The sequence below is a fragment of the Octopus bimaculoides genome, chromosome 4 (genome assembly GCF_001194135.2).
Source record: "Octopus bimaculoides isolate UCB-OBI-ISO-001 chromosome 4, ASM119413v2, whole genome shotgun sequence".
NCBI lineage: Eukaryota > Metazoa > Mollusca > Cephalopoda > Octopoda > Octopodidae > Octopus > Octopus bimaculoides.
The window spans coordinates 119,512,235-119,530,777 of NC_068984.1; the positions used below are offsets into that span (position 1 = coordinate 119,512,235).

At 36.5% G+C, this 18,543-nt stretch overlaps 2 protein-coding genes across 8 annotated transcripts in view; one reads left to right on the plus strand and one right to left on the minus strand.

The window, feature by feature from the left end:
- Window positions 1-18,543, minus strand: part of LOC106874856 (unconventional prefoldin RPB5 interactor) — a 46,392-nt gene that overhangs the window by 20,422 nt on the left and 7,427 nt on the right. For 2 of the 7 annotated variants that reach the window (XM_014922745.2, XM_052967398.1), the window contains exons 1-6: window positions 16,316-16,436; window positions 10,467-10,570; window positions 6,561-6,639; window positions 4,659-4,794; window positions 2,758-2,849; window positions 777-840 (exon numbers count right to left, since the gene is read on the minus strand). In XM_014922745.2, coding sequence (XP_014778231.1) covers window positions 777-840; window positions 2,758-2,849; window positions 4,659-4,794; window positions 6,561-6,639; window positions 10,467-10,546 — 451 coding nt within the window. In that variant the 5' untranslated portion in view covers window positions 10,547-10,570; window positions 16,316-16,436. The other 5 variants (XM_052967396.1, XM_052967397.1, XM_014922747.2 and 2 more) reach the window with 5 other exon arrangements.
- LOC106874857 (39S ribosomal protein L3, mitochondrial) overlaps window positions 16,556-18,543 on the plus strand; it is a 21,480-nt gene continuing 19,492 nt past the window's right edge. The window contains exon 1 of the mRNA XM_014922750.2: window positions 16,556-16,768. Coding sequence (XP_014778236.1) covers window positions 16,686-16,768 — 83 coding nt within the window. The 5' untranslated portion in view covers window positions 16,556-16,685. The remainder of the gene's footprint in view (window positions 16,769-18,543) is intronic.

Sequence of the window (18,543 nt, forward strand, 5' to 3'; positions counted from 1 at the left end):
ATAATTATAAGTATTTATTCTATCCTAATAAATAATAATTCTGATAGAATAAATGGGTTAATAGAAACCAAGGTAGCAAAGATCACAAAATAACTGTGGTGTAATTCCTGTTGGTGAGGCAGAAACTCCTTGATATTTTGGGTATTTGAGTATATTTAAAAATTTAAGGAATGGAGAAAACGCACACACACACACTCATGTATTGAATTCTATTTAACCAGTTTGTTCTACCAAACCTGTATGTATACTTGTAACAGCTGTCACTTGCATGACTTGATGGCATGTAGTAAACTTTCATTAATTGCTTTAGGTACCCATGAAGTCACAAGCAGACATACACACCCTTTTGATCAATCCCCTCTCAATCTTGACACACCAATTTATGCAGAGTGTGACAACTGCAGAGACAGAGAATTACCTCTGCACTCAGTTGGAGCTCATTATAGCTGAGTATACTGGAACGATGTGAAATGAAATGCATTGCTGAAGCACACAGTGCACTGTCTAGTCCATGGATTGAATTGACAACTTTATGATTGTGAACCAAACACTTTAACCACGAGGTCATGCACTTTCATATAAAGCCTGATAATGTTGTTTATACTGTGTCACTTTATGCCTCCATAACTTAGCAGTTTGACAAACAGAGTCACTAAAATAAGTACCAGAGACTGAAACAGATATTAGTACTGATATGATCAACTGAAACTTTTGAAGGAAGTATCCCAGTCTGGTTGTAGCCAAATAATTGAAACTAATCAAAGTAGAATACCTACTGTTCCACTCTCTCTCTTTTTTTTCTTCATATTTTTCATTGATATCAACAACACCATCTTTTCCCTGGAAGATGAAAAAAAAAAAATGATAATAATAATCTTTTCTACTATAGGCACAAAGTCTGGAATTTGTGGGGAGGGGTATAGTCAATCACATGAACCCCAATGTTTCACTGGTACTTGATTTATTGACCATGATTGTTTATTTTTAGAATGACATTGTAGGGTAGGTGTGAGAGGCCAGATCTTGCCAGTTTGAACATAAAACAAGTAGAATATTTGGGCTTGGTATGGCCAGTTTAAATGCTAAAGGGTAAGGAATTATTCCCTAAATGAGGTGCATTCATCTTAAATATGATCAATAAATACATCATCATTATAATTGTCATTTACCACCACACAAGTGGTGCTGTTCATTTCCAATCTTCCATGTAAATATGTCTAACCATGAGGAAATATTACCTTGCTTGGAAACAGGTGATGATTGGCAATGGAAAGGGCATCCAGCCATAGAAAGTTTGCCTTCAATAAATTGCACCTGAACCATGCAAGCATGGAAAAATGGACATTAAAACGATGACAATTTTTTATACTGAGTCAATTTTGAACAGCAGTTGTTTTATAAAACAATGTTTAAGTTTACTTTAGTCTGACTTCCAGCATTCATACGGTTTCAATATAACAAAAATCACTTGTTATAATTGCCTCATCATGAGTATTCTTTAGTTTGTCACGGCTTACATCCTGCAGATTATTGCATTCTCACAAGCACACAACATCCTTCTCATCTCATGACTACATTAACAGAGTCAATACACTTGCATTGCAGTTGTGAATGAGATGTAATTATGCTAGTACTGGCCAAAATACATATATCACCTAGTCGGATTGGTAAAAACTCCAGTAGGACAAGTAATACTTGTCAGAAGAATGACTGAACCCAGTATAAGGTCAATGACCATTTAACAATATCGTGGGCTATTGGTTATTTCTGGGCTATGTCCAGTATGTCGTAGGACCACTATGAGTGAGAGACTACTTAGCTTTTGTTAATGTATGTCTTTCAGGGAAGGCATTAATCTCTACACAGCTATGCCAGCAGTATAATCAGGTGGGCAATCTGGGCTTTGCAACCTTAGAAGGCACACAGACTAGAAGGACAACTTAGCTTTGCTGGAAACAAAACAACTTCTCAGCTTGTTAGTGTCATGATAAAATGCACACAATACACCCTGTGAAGTGGCTGACAATAGGAAGAGTATTCAACTAAAGAAAACATGCCAAAAATAGAACACAGAAGCTGAGATGTAGTGTCTGGCTCATCTAGAAGGGCAGCAACTCTGAGTAAGAACTGACTGCTCCAATTCGTGCCAGCAGGGAAAAGAGGATCTAAAATGATGATGGCCAATGATGACAAAGACAACTTCCAAGTTTCAATACTGTCTGAGATACCTAAGCAAACATACAAGCAAAGAAACTGGACAAAACAGCGTCTGAATTTTGGGCAGTTGGATATGTTAGAAACAGGAATGATTTCAGTCATGTACAACATTATTGGTTCTCATCTAGAATCATCATCACCATTATTTAATATTCATTTCCCCTGCTAGCATGGACTGGACAGTTTGACAGGATCCAGTGAGCTGTAGGGCTGCAATGTGTTCCATGCTAACTTTGGCATGGTTTGTAGAGCTAGATATCCTTCCTGATGCCAAATAACACCAGAATGAAACTGAAACTTTATTTCATTTTTACTTTCAACCAAGATGATTAGGAATTGTCTTTTCATCAAAATACTGCAAAAGCAAAACTTAGGTACATTGTTTAAATTTCTAATTTGATAGATGAACAATATATCGTAGCAGAGCATACAAAAACATACCATGATTCTCGTTTATGATACTTGCAACACCATGTATAACTTTAAAAACTACATGAGCTCTCAACTTGTATTATAAATCAAAGAGAAACAATAACGTACTTCACTGAGCTGTTTCAATTCATCTGTAAAACCTGTACGGTTTACAAGAAGATTCCTTTGTTGCTCTAAGTCTTTAATTTGTTGATCAATTGCTGAAAAAGAAATTTTAAAATTCATGATGCAGTTCGTTCAACTGGTACTTAATAACCAATGCCTAAAGTGTAGTCTGAAGAAGGTGACAGTGTAGGAGAAGCTGAGTATGGTAGGAGATGATATAGTTAAACTGAAACTGGTTGGAAGTTACTGAGAGATAGTTTGTTAGAAGCTGCTGTTGATGTATGTGGATGGACAAGAAGCCCACCAAAACATTTGGAAATGTTGACAGTTGGGTGATTAAGTTAAAAAGGAGAAGAGGAAGAATGTCAAATAATGGCAGAGAATGAGAGGTACAGTAGCAGAAAAAGCAGTGATAAAAGTTACAAAACAGCTAATAAAGCTACAAAAAGTAGGAAAGGACAGAAAGTAGAGGAAATGTCTGGAGTTATATGGATTCAGAGGAGGGTCAGACAAGTGCTTTGCAAAGAAATTAGCCAGAGAAAGAAGGTGGGGAGAATGTGATGTGACAGGGTGAGTTACATAAAGGATGAAGTGGGACAAATTGTTATGGATTCAGATAGAATTTAAGGGAAGATGGAAGAGATACATGGAAGTGCTGTTGAATGACAAGAATTATTAAGATTGCAAGGTGAGTAATCCAGTTCTAGGACTGTTAGAAGAGATAACTGAAAAGGTTGAAGAAGCAATGGGTAATGAAGAATGTAATGGCTGAGAATCAATAGGCATTGTAGGAGACATGTTAAAGGCAGCAGGAAGTTAGAGTGAAAAGAAATGAATTGGGAGTTGAGCACTCTTGTTTCTCTGTACAGGGGGCAAGGAGATCTTCTGGGCAATGGTTCATATAGGGCAATTAAGCTACTGAAATATGGAATGTAGGTAATAGAAACAATCTTAAATAAGAGGGTAAGGAAGAAAGTGAAGATCAACAGTGGCTAAAGGGAGATGCGCATAAAAGAAATTCCAGAGAGTGAACAATATGCTAATGGGGAGAGGCATCTTGCTGAAACCAAAGGGAAAGATATGTGATATAGGCGAGACATGGATAATGAACATGGAGCAGCAAAAAAGGCTGGAAAGAACAGAAATAAGACTGTTTAGGTTGATGAGCAGAGCATCAATGAGTGAGAGAGAGAGGAAGAGAAACTATGAATTGTAGAGAATAATAAGGATGGAGCTCGTGGTGAATACTATGGGGAGAAATTCTTGAGATGGTTCAGTCATAAGTTGAGGAAGACTGAAAGTGACTGGGTGAGAAAAGTGATGAAGAGAATATGAAAGGAAATATAAGGGAAAAACTGAGAAACGACATTGTTAAAGGTGATGGGAGAAACAAGAGAACACGAAGGTTGGTGAAGAAGGATATAGCAGTTAGGGTAAAATGGAGCATGTTATGGGACCTGCAAGGTTAACCCTACTTTTGCAGGGAAATGTTTTTGTGTGTTGTATTGTTTCAGCTAAATGGTTGGTTTTCTGAAACTTCAGTTGCATATGATATAAAAAGGGGGAAAAAAAAAGAAGCAAAACAAACTCAAATTTTAAAACCCAACTGAATATTAGCATTATAGTTTTATGGGGATAATGTTTATGCAATCAAGTGACTACTGATCTGTGCAAGTATGTTAAAAGTGAACACTGAATGGCAATGACAAAATTTACTATCAACACATTTAAACTTTATAACAAAAACTATGAAAGCAAAACACACAGAGCAAACAACAGAATAGAGACAGCAAAGCCATGGGACCAAGTATATATACTATTATTAAAATAACACAGGAACAGACTATGCCATCACTGGCTCACTGGCAAAAGAACCGAGGTGAAAATATATTTTTTTAACTTACATTTTATTCTTCTCTTTACTATATTTGATGCTTGCTTTGCAGACCTCTCAGCAAACCAGTTATCTCCTAACAGAACTAAAATCTCATTAGTATGTACAAGTTGTCCAGGCATAAAAGCTTTTGACCCAATTGGAACCTGAAAACAAATCAAATATGGTAAGACAGTATATCTTTTAACAATAGTTTAATGTTCATATTTTCTAATGCTGCTATTAATTTGGTGCATTTGAAGAACTTTCAGACTCTACTTCTAACATTAGGCTTCAAAACTTTCAATAAGAATGCTCAGCTTCTGGAGATATCTAAATTGTTTGGCCTACTGTTTCCAGACTAACATTTAATAGCACATATTTATATCTATCCACAACAATTATATTATCTCCTTTACAAACACCAAATATCTCTTATATCGAATCACTTTGATAAGGCACTATTGCACATAGCGTCCAGTTTAGTTCGTTTATCACCATTAACTAAAATGTTCTCATTGCACAATCTGTATTTCATAGCAATGCATTATTAAAGCATATTTTACAATCTACCTTTTATATGCAAGTGAGTTCTTGTGATACTAACAAAGAACGTTTCCCATTCCTTTCTCATATGAGACAATATGCTACCACTGGTCCCACTCACCAGTATTAATTAAATTACTTGGCCATAGGCATGACTGTGTGGTTCAGTTCACTTCCCAGCCATATGACTTCGAGTTCAGTCTCATTGCATAACTCAAGCAAGTATCTTCTACAATAGCCCTAAGCCAACCAAAGCCTTGTGAGTGGATTTGATAGATGGAAACTGAAAGGAGCCTATCAAATATGAGTTGAATATCATCATTTAATTTCCATGTTCCATACTGGCATAGGTTGGAAGGTTTGACAAGATCCAATAGATCTGAGGATTGTATTGTGCTATGTCTGCTTTAGCATGATTTCTACAGTTTGAGGCCCTTCCTAATATCAGCCATTTTACTGTGCGTGTACTGGGTGCTTTTTTCATTGTATGTGTAGAAGTGTTAGTGTCTCCTTATCTTGACATTGCAGGATAGTCGTAAGCAAGTGTCACTCTTTTCCAGTATTCCATAAAAGATGAGCATTTGGTTATAGAAAATTTGCCACAGCAAATTCCATCCAACCAATGCAAGCATGGAAACGCAGACACTAAAACACTGATGATATTTCATCAAACTTGATTAATCTAATCTAACTATGCAAACAACCAGTCAAGAAAATCTAAATCCATCTTCAGTTAATTAACTCCTTTAAAATTAATCTAATAACAAATGCAGTTTTTCGCTATCATCAATAAACAGTTCTCTAGTGTTCTTGTTCTATGTATTATTCTTGTAATTCAATATTTGAATCACAGTTGTAGCATCACATTTGAAACTTTAATCATTATTCTTTAGTTTTGTTCAATGAATCTCTCATAACATTTTATCAAATAACTGTGTGGTTGAGAAACTTGCTTCCCAACCATGTGGTCTTGGGTTCAGTCCTACTGTGTAGCACCTTGGGGAAATCTTTTCTAATGTAGCACCAGACCAACCAAAGCCTTGAGTGGATTTGGTAGATGGAAAATGAAAGAAACCAATTGTATATGTATATATGTATTTATATTTGTGTGTACCCTTGTCAAGACATCACGTGATGGTTGTAAATAAGTGCCACTGCCATACAAATGAGGTTGTTCATTTCCAGTCTTCTGTGGAAAACACATCTAGCTATAAAAAATATTACTTTGCTAGGAATCAGATAAGGGAGGGTGACAGAAAGGGTATCCAACTGCCTCAAAAAATCCCATCTGACCATTGCAAGCAAAGAAAAGTTGACATTAAATGATGATGATGGTGGTGGTGGTGGTGGTGGTAATGAATGATGAAGATAAAATTTTCAGACTTACCATTACTTCATGTGTGGTTTTATCTGGTAAAGTAAGTAATCTTTTCGAAAGAACTTCATAGTCAGTCTTTAATTTATTCCTGGATACATAAGTGAAAACAGTAACAAGAAAATAGTAAATTACAACACATTAAAAATAACTGAACATTAACATACAAGTAGGTATATGTGTGTATATTCATAAAATAGAGCCAGGTCTTGGACATAAATTGTTCGTTATTAATAACGATTTCTTCTGTGGTTATAAAGTCACAAATACACAAAAATACAAACACACAAAGATATATGCATATATATTTTAAGAAAAGATGAATGAAATTTACAACAGTCAAGACTTTACCAAAAATATTAGTAACGTAAGTGAAGTGCAGTGGCTACAAATGGGAATCAAAACAGCTGGGGCTCAAAAGTGAACCTTTTCTTTGATTGTTGGAAGTAGTAATGATAGAAATAGAGAAGAAAAATTAAGGTGTAGAAGATGAGCATGGGGGTTTAGAAAGATTTGTGTGGGAGAGCCACAGATCAAGCAAGTTAATAGGCACTAAAAAAAAAACCATTGTGAAAATGGTAAATGAGAACAAAAAGAGGACATAACTTATCAATGGTTTAGCACACGCCTTGTCATCGTCATCATTTAATGTCCATCTTCCATGCTGGTATGAGTTGGACGGTTTGATAGAAGCTGACAAGCTGGAGAGCCACATCAGGTTCCAATTGTCTGTTTTGGCATGGCTTCTATGACTGGATGCCCTTCCTAACTTTACAGTGTATTGGGTGCTTCTTCCGTGGCACCGGCACGGGTGCTTCTTCCGTGGCACCGGCACGGGTGCTTCTTCCGTGGCACCGGCATGGGTGCTTCTTATGTGGCACCGGCATGGGTGCTTCTTATGTGGCACCAGCACGGGTGCTTCTTATGTGGCACCAGCACGGGTGCTTCTTATGTGGCACCGGCATGGGTACTTCTTATGTGGCACCAGCAGGGTGCTTCTTATGTGGCACCAGCACGGGTGCTTCTTCCGTGGCACCAGCACAGTATTTAATTATGCCTTTATCCTTCTTTTCTTTAATTCGTTTCAGTCATTGAACAACAGTTATGTTGGGGCAATACTTTGAAGGGAACCAACCCATGCTAGCATGGAAAGCGGACATTAAACGACAATGATGAGAACAACCCTAGTACTTCTTTTTTAAGTCTGGTACTTATTCTATCAGTTTCTTTTGTTGAATGCCAAGTTATGAGGGCATAAACAAACCAGCACCGGTTATCAAATGGCAGTAAGGATGCAAACACAAAGATATACACACAAACAGGCTTCCACTCAGATTCTGACAACCAAATTCACTCATAAGGCATTGATGAGTTGAGGTTATAGTAGGAAACACTTGGCCAAAGTGCTGTGCAGTGGGAGTGAACCTGAAACCATGTGGTTTCAAGATCTGATCCAATCATAGTGGACTGATTTCATCGTTTTGGAGTCAAGAAAATGATTATCAGTAATATATTGGGTAAAATTCAGTTAAGTATGCTCTCTCTCTCTCTTTCTTAATAAACATAAGCGTTATGCATTTGAAAGAATAGTTTATAATAGAGTTAAGTACAATATTCTATCAAATTCAATAGCGATTTCACATCATAAAACAACCAAGCCCAGTAAAAGGCAAATAACTGGAATAAACATTGATCCACCTATTAAGCTCATTTTATTTATATACACCTTTGACATTGTTTGCATTACAGATATGAATATCAAAACCTTGTGAATGGTAATAACAATTTTAGCATTCAGTACTCATACATTTTAGTAAATACATTATTTTACTACACTAACGTTGTTGTCTTTTAGTCTCAGGCAACAGACCAGAACTATGAACAAAGGAATTCCAGTCATGACCATCCTGTAATTTTTTCAACTGTATCTAGGACAATAATATCCATAGTTTCTTTCCTTTTTTTTAAGGGTGTGATTTTAGGGAAACATTGCTGCTGTTTCTAGCAGGTTGGGTGATAGCATAGAGCGATAAGATAGTGTACACTGAAGTAAAAGGAAGGATTAAATGAATCTCTATTCGAGCGAGATCGTTGCCAGTGCCCCTGGACTGACTCTTGTGCGGGTGGCATGTAAAATACACCATTTTGAGCATGGCCGTTGCCAGTACCGCCTGACTGGCCTTTGTGCGGGTGATACGTAAAAGCACCCACTACACTCTCTGAGTGGTTGGCGTTAGGAAGGGCATCTAGCTGTCGAAACTCTGCCAAATCAGATTGGAAGCTGGTGTTGCCATCTGGTTTCACCAGTCCTCAGTCAAATCGTCCAACCCATGCTAGCATGGAAAGCGGACGTTAAACGATGATGATGATGATGATGATTGGATTGACATGTAATACACCCTCAACCCTCTCACAACCATATTCCAGTTAAACCCATTTTCACTAAAAGTGAAGTAATGGTAAAATACACCTGAATAAAATGCTACACAGTGAGATAGAACCAGTAACCTTTTGATTGCGAAGTGAACTTCTTAGTCATTCAACCCTGCTATGACCATTAGTGGTGAAGACATTAAAGGATTGTGGAAGTTTCCTTATAGGCTACAGCAGTGATGCACATTCTTTTTCAGAATATGGTCCATAAAATCTAGGAGGAAAACTTCATTGAACACTAAATATAAATTTACATTTAATTGCCTTACACAACACAGTAGTTCATAAAACTGTAAATCAAAGTGTTGATGGTTTGTCTAGATTACACTGTGTACCATTTGTTTACATTAAGGAGTTCATGAAAGGTATGTGCACAACAACTAACTTTTTATCAAAACCATATTAACAGGATATCTCCAGGTGAGAGAGCTGATTAGCAGGCTGGGTTGAATCGACATATGCAAAAATACCACCTTTCAGAGTGAAATTTGAATACATAGTACCATTTGGACATTGGAGAGTATGAATAAGGGGTGAGAGATTTGTATCTTGAAGAACAAGACATGTGGCTTATATGGTAATAAGAAGAGATGTGTGGATTTAAGTTGAATGAGAGCCCACAGAACCAATATTGGTTCAATAAAAATAAAGAAAATGTATATACAAATGTACTGGGGTAGAATTGATTAATTATATCTGTCCCTCACAAACATACTACATGTTACATATCATAGGGAAAGAAATGAAGCTAGTATTGTGAGTCAATGAATATTTTGCATTGCTGCCTCTGCTTCAAGATGTGAATTATACCATTCCATAACACATGCTGGCAGTTAGGAAGAGTGTGGCATTAAGAACATGTTTTCAACATCATCACATTGTAAATATAATCACCTTTCTGGGAGTGCTTGCAAAGGTTATAGACAAAGTGGTTTCCTACGACTAAGAATTTTTTTTATATGTTACTCAAAGGAAGAATACCAGTATCTACAACAGTTGCAGGATCTCTACTGGAGTTAATTTGACATAACTAATACCCAACCTGAACATCTGTAGGCAAAAATCTGAAGTTCTGGTGCAAATAACTTGCAACAGAGTGAATTCCAATAAAGAAACCCTAGGACTAGATGGTAACATTAATTACGTTGCATGTTAGGCCTAGTGCCTAGATGTTAAACTTTATCACAGTCACACTATCATCATTTAATGTCTGTTTTCTATGCTGGTATGGGTTAGACGATTTGACTGGAGCAGGTAAGCTGGAGAGCTGCACCAGGCTCCAATCATCTGTATTGACTAGATTTCTATGGCTGGATGCCCTTCTTAATGCCAACCACTCTAAAGAGTGCATTGAGTGTCTTTCATGTGACACTGACATGGGTGCCTTTTACATGTCACCAGCACTGACCATGACCACTTAGCTTGATGTGTCTTCTCAAGCACAGCAAACTGCCAGAAGTCTCATATAAATAAGAAGTTACATACCATTTATGCATTTGATCATTGGATACTTTAATAGCCTGATCTTGCTCATCTCGCAATCTTTTCACGTGTTCTGTGTTCATGTCTTAGCAGTGTTTCTGAGTTAACTACAAATGAAAAAATACATACACATATGAACATAAAAAGAAAGAGGATATATAACTGCAAAACTAACTTTACCTAAATACAGTAATACAGTAAAAATGACACACCCGTGTCAGTGACACATAGAAGACACCCACTACACTCTTGGAGTGGTTGGCATTAGGAAGGGCATCCAGCCATAGAAACCGTGTCAAATCAGACTGGAACTTGGTATAGCTCTCTGGCTTACCAGTTCCAGTCAAACCGTCTAACCCATGCCAACATTGAAAGCAGATACTAAATGATGATGATGATACATATATCATCCTCATTTAACACCCATCCTCTAAGCTTGTGTGGGTTGAATGATGAATGTTTTGACAGGTTCTAATTAGCCGGAGGACTGCATCATGCTTCAATGTTTACTTTGGCATAGTTTTTATGGATGGGTGACCTTCCTAATACAAGCCAATGTATAGAGTGCACTGGATGCTTTTTTTTATTTTGATGATACCATCAGCACAAGTGACATCAAAGTAACTTGCAAGAAAAAGTACAAGAAGCACCCTCAACTGAATGAGATCGTAGCAGATCAAGTTATATAAAAAAAAAAAAAACCCTTGGACAAAAAAAATTGAAAGACTGCTTTGGTATGTTGGTAGGATTGCCAGCAATTTTGAAAGAGGATTAGTTGATATTTAAATGGGTTTTGATTTGGGTACAGGGTGAACAATTTTTTGAGGAGGGGCTTAGTCAATACCATCAACCCAAATGACAGACAGATAGTTTGTATATAGCAGGGGTGGGGAAACTTCTTAGTGCAGTGGGCAAAAATTTCCAAAGAAAAAGGTCCGCAGGTGGATCACATGTTCTAAATCTTAGTGTAAATTTTGTATATATCTATGCATAATTTGATATACATTAATAAAGATAAGTTTAACACATTAAATTAACATGTAGCATCTTCATTAATACCACCACTGAATTTAGGACGTTTATATTACTTATGAGATATTCTATATTTTTCAGCTAGACTGTAGTTAGGTCTTAACTAGCAATATGTGTTTTATATTGAAAATAAAATTTCCATTCAAATGATAATTACTGGACGGTTTTCTGTTCGAGTCTAACCATTTTAAGTCATAGTGGAAACACAATCTACGTTGCAAATAAGCATATGAATATCATATAAATTTTATAATCGAAAAATTTACTATATTTTGTACATATGAATATACCAGCCCGTGGGTGCAATTGCACCTTCAGGCAGGGGTTTCCCCACTCCCGGTATATAAGTATGTATATACAACCATTTTCAAGTTATACATGGCAATTAAACTTATGTACATTTTTCATTAGTATTCAACTAACTGAAAATGTAATCAATTAACGGTTTCCAAGAAATATAAATACTGTGAAAGTATACTATTAAAATATCTCAGCAATTCCACGAAATTCTGACATAGTGAAAGTACCTTAGTTATTTGACGTCATGTCAAGACAAGAGTTGCCAGACGAATGCAATGAGTGAAAGGGACAGGAGGTGAAGGAAAAGAGGAAGCAAGGGAAGGGTGGGGGGAGAGAGGAGGTAGGAGTGAGGAAAGAGAGGTGGGAACACTAACAATAAAGATTAGTAGATAATATAATTGAAAGATATATCAGGATATAACTGAATAACCAAAATGAAACAAACCACTATTTTTAATTTTACATTTATGCATACAAGGCTTCAATGCAGTTGGCAAGGAGACTTGGAGGGAATTAGCAATTCTTATAATCAGGATTTTGCTAAGAGCCAATTGAAACACCCACTTAGTGACTGCTGCTGGTAATTATAATTTCTAATTTAGCAACAAGGCCAGAAATTTGAGAAGTTAGTTGATTAAAGTAGTTGACTGGTACTTTATCAAAATAAAGAATGATGAAAGGCAAAGTTGACCTCCATAGCATTTGAACTCAGAATGGAAAAATCCATTAGTAAATGGCACAAGGCATTCTGTCTGACACTTATAAGATTTTGTCATCTACCACCATAAATAATTATAATAATCCTTTCTACTCTAGGCACAAAGCCTGAAATTTGGGGGGAGGGGATAAGTCGATTACATTGACCCCAGTGTGTAACTGGTACTTATTTCATCGACCCTGAAAGGATGAACATTAAAGTCAATCTTGGCGGAATTTGAACACAGAATGTAAGGACGGACAAAATGCCACTAAGCATTTCGACCAATGTGATAGCAATTCTGCCAGCTTGCTGCCTTGATTTTAAATTTTTGCACAAGGCCAGCAATTTCGAGGGAAGGAGTAAGTCAATTACATTAACCCTAGTGATCAACTGATACTTATTTTATCAACCCCTAAAGGATGTAAAATAAAGTCGACCTTGGTGGAATTTGAATTCAGAATGTAAAGAGAGATGAAATTCCACTAGGCAGTTTACCTGGTACAATCCTTTCTACTATAGGCACAAGGCCTGAAATTTTGTGGAAGGGAGCTTGTCAATTACATCGACCCAAAAAGGCGAAAGGCTAAGTTGACCTCGGCGAAATTTAAACTCAGAACATAAAAACAAATGAAATGCCACAAAGCATTTTGCCTGGCATGTTAAATTCTGCCAGCTCACTACGTTAGCAATCAGATTTTCTTTTTTAGCTAATAAGAGGGGAATCTTCTGAGTACTGTTCATGGAAACACCAACTAAACCATAGTTGCCCTGATCACTAGGACAAGTGATCTTGACTCATCCTCCTCTCTTAATATATAGGTGCATGCTTAAAGTAGGCCTGTTTACTTGGCCCAACCCTGTTACTTGCACTCATCTTGCAACAAATTTGCTAAAAGGCAGCACTTCCATCTCCATTATTACTTTCCTTTCCAAGTGGAACTTGATAATGCCGATGAGGGCTTGGCCAAAGAGAAAGCTTTCTGTCATCAGACCTTTCGATCTGGTCCACCACATAACCAGCAAGACAAACTTCACAATAGACTCAGCTGTATCTATCCCTAGATGCAACAGCAGGTATTTGACATAAACCCATGAGTTTTGATTGAACAGTAATCTGGATCAAGCCTATGCTTAATCCAGACTGTAGCTTAATTAAAAATACAAACTGTAGAAAAGCAAGTTTGATAAACAGCAACCACACCTATTCACTGTCAAGGAAATACTCATGGCTACAATACATGTCTGGGACATCATCAGCCATAGTATGCTTAGTCTTCCACTTAGTGGATATTGACAACATATGGAGCAACTGACATGTGAAACAATTCCTTTCCACAGAAAATGGGAGACTAGGCACTCCAGTTGCATTTCACAATACTTTTTGCATTTTTAAAAATCTTCCAAGCTGATAAAAATTTCTTCACTCATGTGGAGTGGCATGTTGGTAAAACAACTAACCCTAGTTATTATTATTATTATTCAAGTCACTGCCTGAAATCGAACTCAGAATCTTGGGGTTAGTAGCTCACCATGCTCTTAACCACTACACCATATGCAAGTTTTGTTTCATTTTTTTTGTGTTGACATTGTATTGGTGGCAATGGAGGTGGAGATGGCAGGAGGGGGGGGGGGTTGAATACAAAATAGATTTTATGTTTTTGTTCTCTGGTCTCATTTCTGTTGTTTCCATTTATCTTGTCAATGTTTTTGCTAGTTTTACTCATTGTGTGAGGTGTGGTGGTAGTGTTGCTTTCATGTGCTGTTTCATTTATGTTTTTGCTGTTGTTATTTATAAATCATATGCCAATTGTAGTGAAGGGAAACTATTTTCACAATGATTGTTCCAAGAGCCACCTCCTACCTCGATTTGGGAAGCTGTATTATTTTTGTTTTTTTCCTTCTTTTGTTTTAAAAATATATAATTTAAAATTCCAAAATTCACACCCAACGGGGAAATATTTCACAAAGCCAACTAGCCTCAGATGGTGTTAGCTAACTTATTAACAAAATGATATAACAAAAAATACAAATTACTTTCTTTAGACCAACAAAATCCAACAATATCCCAGGAGCTTCGAACAAACACCCTTCTCTTCCAATAATAATAATCCTTTCTACTATAGATACAAGCCCTGAACTTTTAAGGGAGGGGGCTAGTCGAATACATCGACTTCAGTACTCATACTCAATTAGTACTTATTTTATCGACCCTGAAAGAATGAAAGGCAAGGTCGACCCCGGCAGAATTTGAACTCAGAACATAAAGACGGACGGAATACCGCTAAGCATCTAGATGTCGGAGATTCCGGATATGCAAGAAACCACGTTTTGAAACTTTTAAATTCAATAAGCATATAGATAGGTGTATAAAGAGATAGATAGATAGATATGCCTTCCTGGGGCTAAAAACAACAGTAACACCGTCTTCTATAGGACCGTCACAATTAGTTGACAAATATATTTTATGAATAAACGGATAGGGATAAATAGACAGACAAATAAATAAATAAATGGATGAAAAAGTTCAAAATTTAAAATTGGGGAGGGTTGAAATTTGAGCCCCTTGTTAAACTTTATAACATTATTAAATATTGTTTCGCATAAAATGGTGTATATTTAATTTACATTATATTATTATTTATGATTATTTAAAGCAAACAAAAGTAAAACGCAAATTCTCTTCATTTTAATGTCTTTGTATTTAATTTCGATTTGAATATGTTCGTCAATTCGCTACGATCTCTTTAAAGTAAATAAAATCAAAAATTTTAACCCGGGGGGTGGGGGGTGGAGAGAAATAATTTTTTTTTTTTTGCATATTCGTAATCTCCGACATCTAAAACGTAGGAAACCGAAAATTTTTTTTTTAAATGCATTTTCCAAGGAGAGATGCGAAACTGCGTTCGCCCCGCATCTAGCCTGGCGTCCTAACGATTCTGCCAGCACATTGCTCAAAAAGAGAAAATATATTTAAAAAAAGTCTATCATGGGTACAAGCCCACCCCCAATTAACCAATATACCAGTCGATTAAATAGACTTCTATCCTTCATTGGTAATCTGTTTTATCGACCCAAAAAGGAATGAAAGGCAAAGTCGACCCTTTACAGAACATAAAGGGATTATGCAAAATATCGCATGGTATTTTGTCAAAAAAATTTAATCACCTGACTTTTATTTTTTTCTCTTTGTACTAAGTCATAAAACTTAAAATGTATCCAATTTTCTTTTTATGAATTCATTTTAGTAAAGCGAAATTAGTTTCTTTAAAGCATTACCTGTACAAAATATTCTAACAAGTTTGCTTTTAACGTCTGTGTTCGTTTTCAGACAAGTTCTGAATATATAAAGCTTCCCTTTCAAAAGTCTCAAGTTACTAGGTGGTTGCAAAGAACTGAGAATGTATATCATATGATACACTACTGGCAGCGAGATATGTCCTGTGTATCACATGTAAAAGAACGGTCAGGCAAGGGGTTAAACAACAGAATGAAAAGAGGAACTGAAATTCAATGGAGCGTAAAATAAATCAGCACTTTTGACAACAATAACAATTCCGACACTACTGAACCAACTTCTGTCATCCTGGAACAGAATTAGTTAAAATAAACGGATGGAAATTGTTTTAACGTTTTCAAAAAAATATATTTCGAAATTATCGGGGAAAAAACATTACTTAAAAAAAATCACAAAGCACGTTATAGTAAAAGTTTTTCTTTGGTACACAAATTTACAAAAAAATTCCATCCAAAAAGTAATATGTATCGATACTGAAACTATTTACAAAATATATCTTTAGAACATTAAAAATTAGCAACATACCAAAAAATTAGTTCTTGAATTAAATTAGCTAAAAAAATATAGACAACTCCCTTAAGAAACATCTCTTTTAATCCATAAAAACATTGAAAGCACATGTCAATTATTTTATGCCATTAGAGTTACCCACCTTGTTTCCCCCTTTAAAAGAATTGCCGGTAGGTAATAAAATTCAGTAAGAAAATCTAACGTAATTATGGGAAAAAGTTATCTTAATGATTAATTTTTTAACTCGATAAATTTTAGAAAATAGATTTTTATCAATATTTGGTAAAATTCCTCACAATTTGATGAATAGATATATTTGACCGGGTACCAATTTCCGGTGTTAGTTTCACGAGTTAATAGCATCATTTAGTACCTATAGGGGAAAATGGCATCGTCTTTGAAGCTAGCGGCATGCCTTAGAACGATTCTTTTGAATTCGACTGGAAATTCAGTTACTCACATATCAAGGCAAGTTGATTTTTAAAAAAAATTATATCGTCGAAGAGTTATTTATACGATCTTTTAATCTTTTGCTATTTCTATCTTTGAATATAAATACAATGTATGGGTTCTATATTGACCTCTAACGTATATTCGAAGTCATTGGTATCAACAATTGATTATTCTATCCATGTGTGTGTAGACCGTTATGCACGGATGTTGGTTTAAGCAGGTGTGTCTGTTGAATTTTCTCTAAAGTTTTTGTTATTACTAAAAAAATTTAAATTGTTAGAAATTAAAGGTTAATTTTTAGCAGAATATCTACGGAAGTGTGCCCACCGAATTTGTTTCCTCACAACTTTTTTTTAAAGCATACTTTTGAAGAAATTTTTCCAGAAATACGTCCAAGACGGTGTAGATTATGATAATATGGGGACAAGTTTGAGGGAAAAAGATTTTTTATAGGGTCATTCACCACCACCATCAAATTATGTTAATTTTCTTTTATCTGTTTGTCATTGGTCTCTGGCCATGCTGGGACACCGCCTTGGAAGATTTTTAGTCGAACAAATCGATTCCAGTATTTAATTTTTTAAAGCATTGTAGTTATTCTATCGCTCGCCGTTTGTCGAAACACTGAGTTCCGGGGACGTAAACAAATCAACACCGGTTGTCAAGCGGTGCTCTCACACACAGAGTTTTGCCTGTAAACTGCTGGGAATAGCATCACTTTGGGTATGCATTATCACACTGAGTGAAATGGTGAGAGCATCAAATGAAGAACTTCATTAAACACTCGCCAGAAGAGGCGCATTTTACACATTGAATGTAAGTTAATGGTTACACACCTTTGTGCTAATGAAGGTATTTTACCCTCCTTCAGATAGCGATTGAATTGTAGAATGAGGTTTTTCAGTTCTTCACCTCCATGTCTTAATATTTCTGTTGTGATTTCATCTTGCCCAGAAGCTTTGTCTGTTTTCATCAGTTTGAGGAGATTTTCAGTTTCACTGATCAGAATAGGTGGTACTTCTTCCAGCATGTAGGATTGAGCTGTGTAGTGGTAAGAAGTTTGCTTCCCAACCACATGGTTCCGGGTTCAGTCCCACTGCATGACACCTTAGGCAAGTGTCTTCTACTATGGTCTCAGGTTGACCAAAGCCTTATAAGTGGATTTGGTAGACAGAAACTGAAAAAAGTGTGTGTGTGTGTGGGGGGGTCTTTGTGTTTGTCTCCCTCCACTGTTTGAGAACTGGTGTTGGTGTATTTATGTCCCCATAACTTAGCACTTCAGCGAAAAAGACTGATAGAATAAGTACCAGGCTTAAAAGGAAATAAGTACTGGGTTCAATTATTTTGACTAAGGTTCTTTAAGGCAGTGCCCCAGCATGGCAGCAGTCTGATGACTGAAACAGGTAAAAGAAGAATAAACAATTCTATAAGAGTCTGCTGCAAAAATCTTTTTGACTTACGACACTGCTTTTCCCCTTCCCAGGCTACAGGCCCACACCCCCAACACCCATACTGTTAGGATTGGCACTCTCAACGTCGGCACGCTGAAAGGTAGATCTGGTGAAATTGTTGAGATGCTTGAACGGAGACGCGTAGATATGTGCTGCATCCAGGAAGTAAGATGGAGAGGAGGTTCTGCGAGGTTCCTCACAGGCAAAGAACACAGGTACAAGATTTTCTGGGCAGGGAACACTGACGGGGTCGGGGACGTAGGAATACTTCTAGCGGAGAAATGGGTGGATAAGGTAATCGAGGTTGTTAGAGTAAGTGACAGAGTACTTAAGATTAGA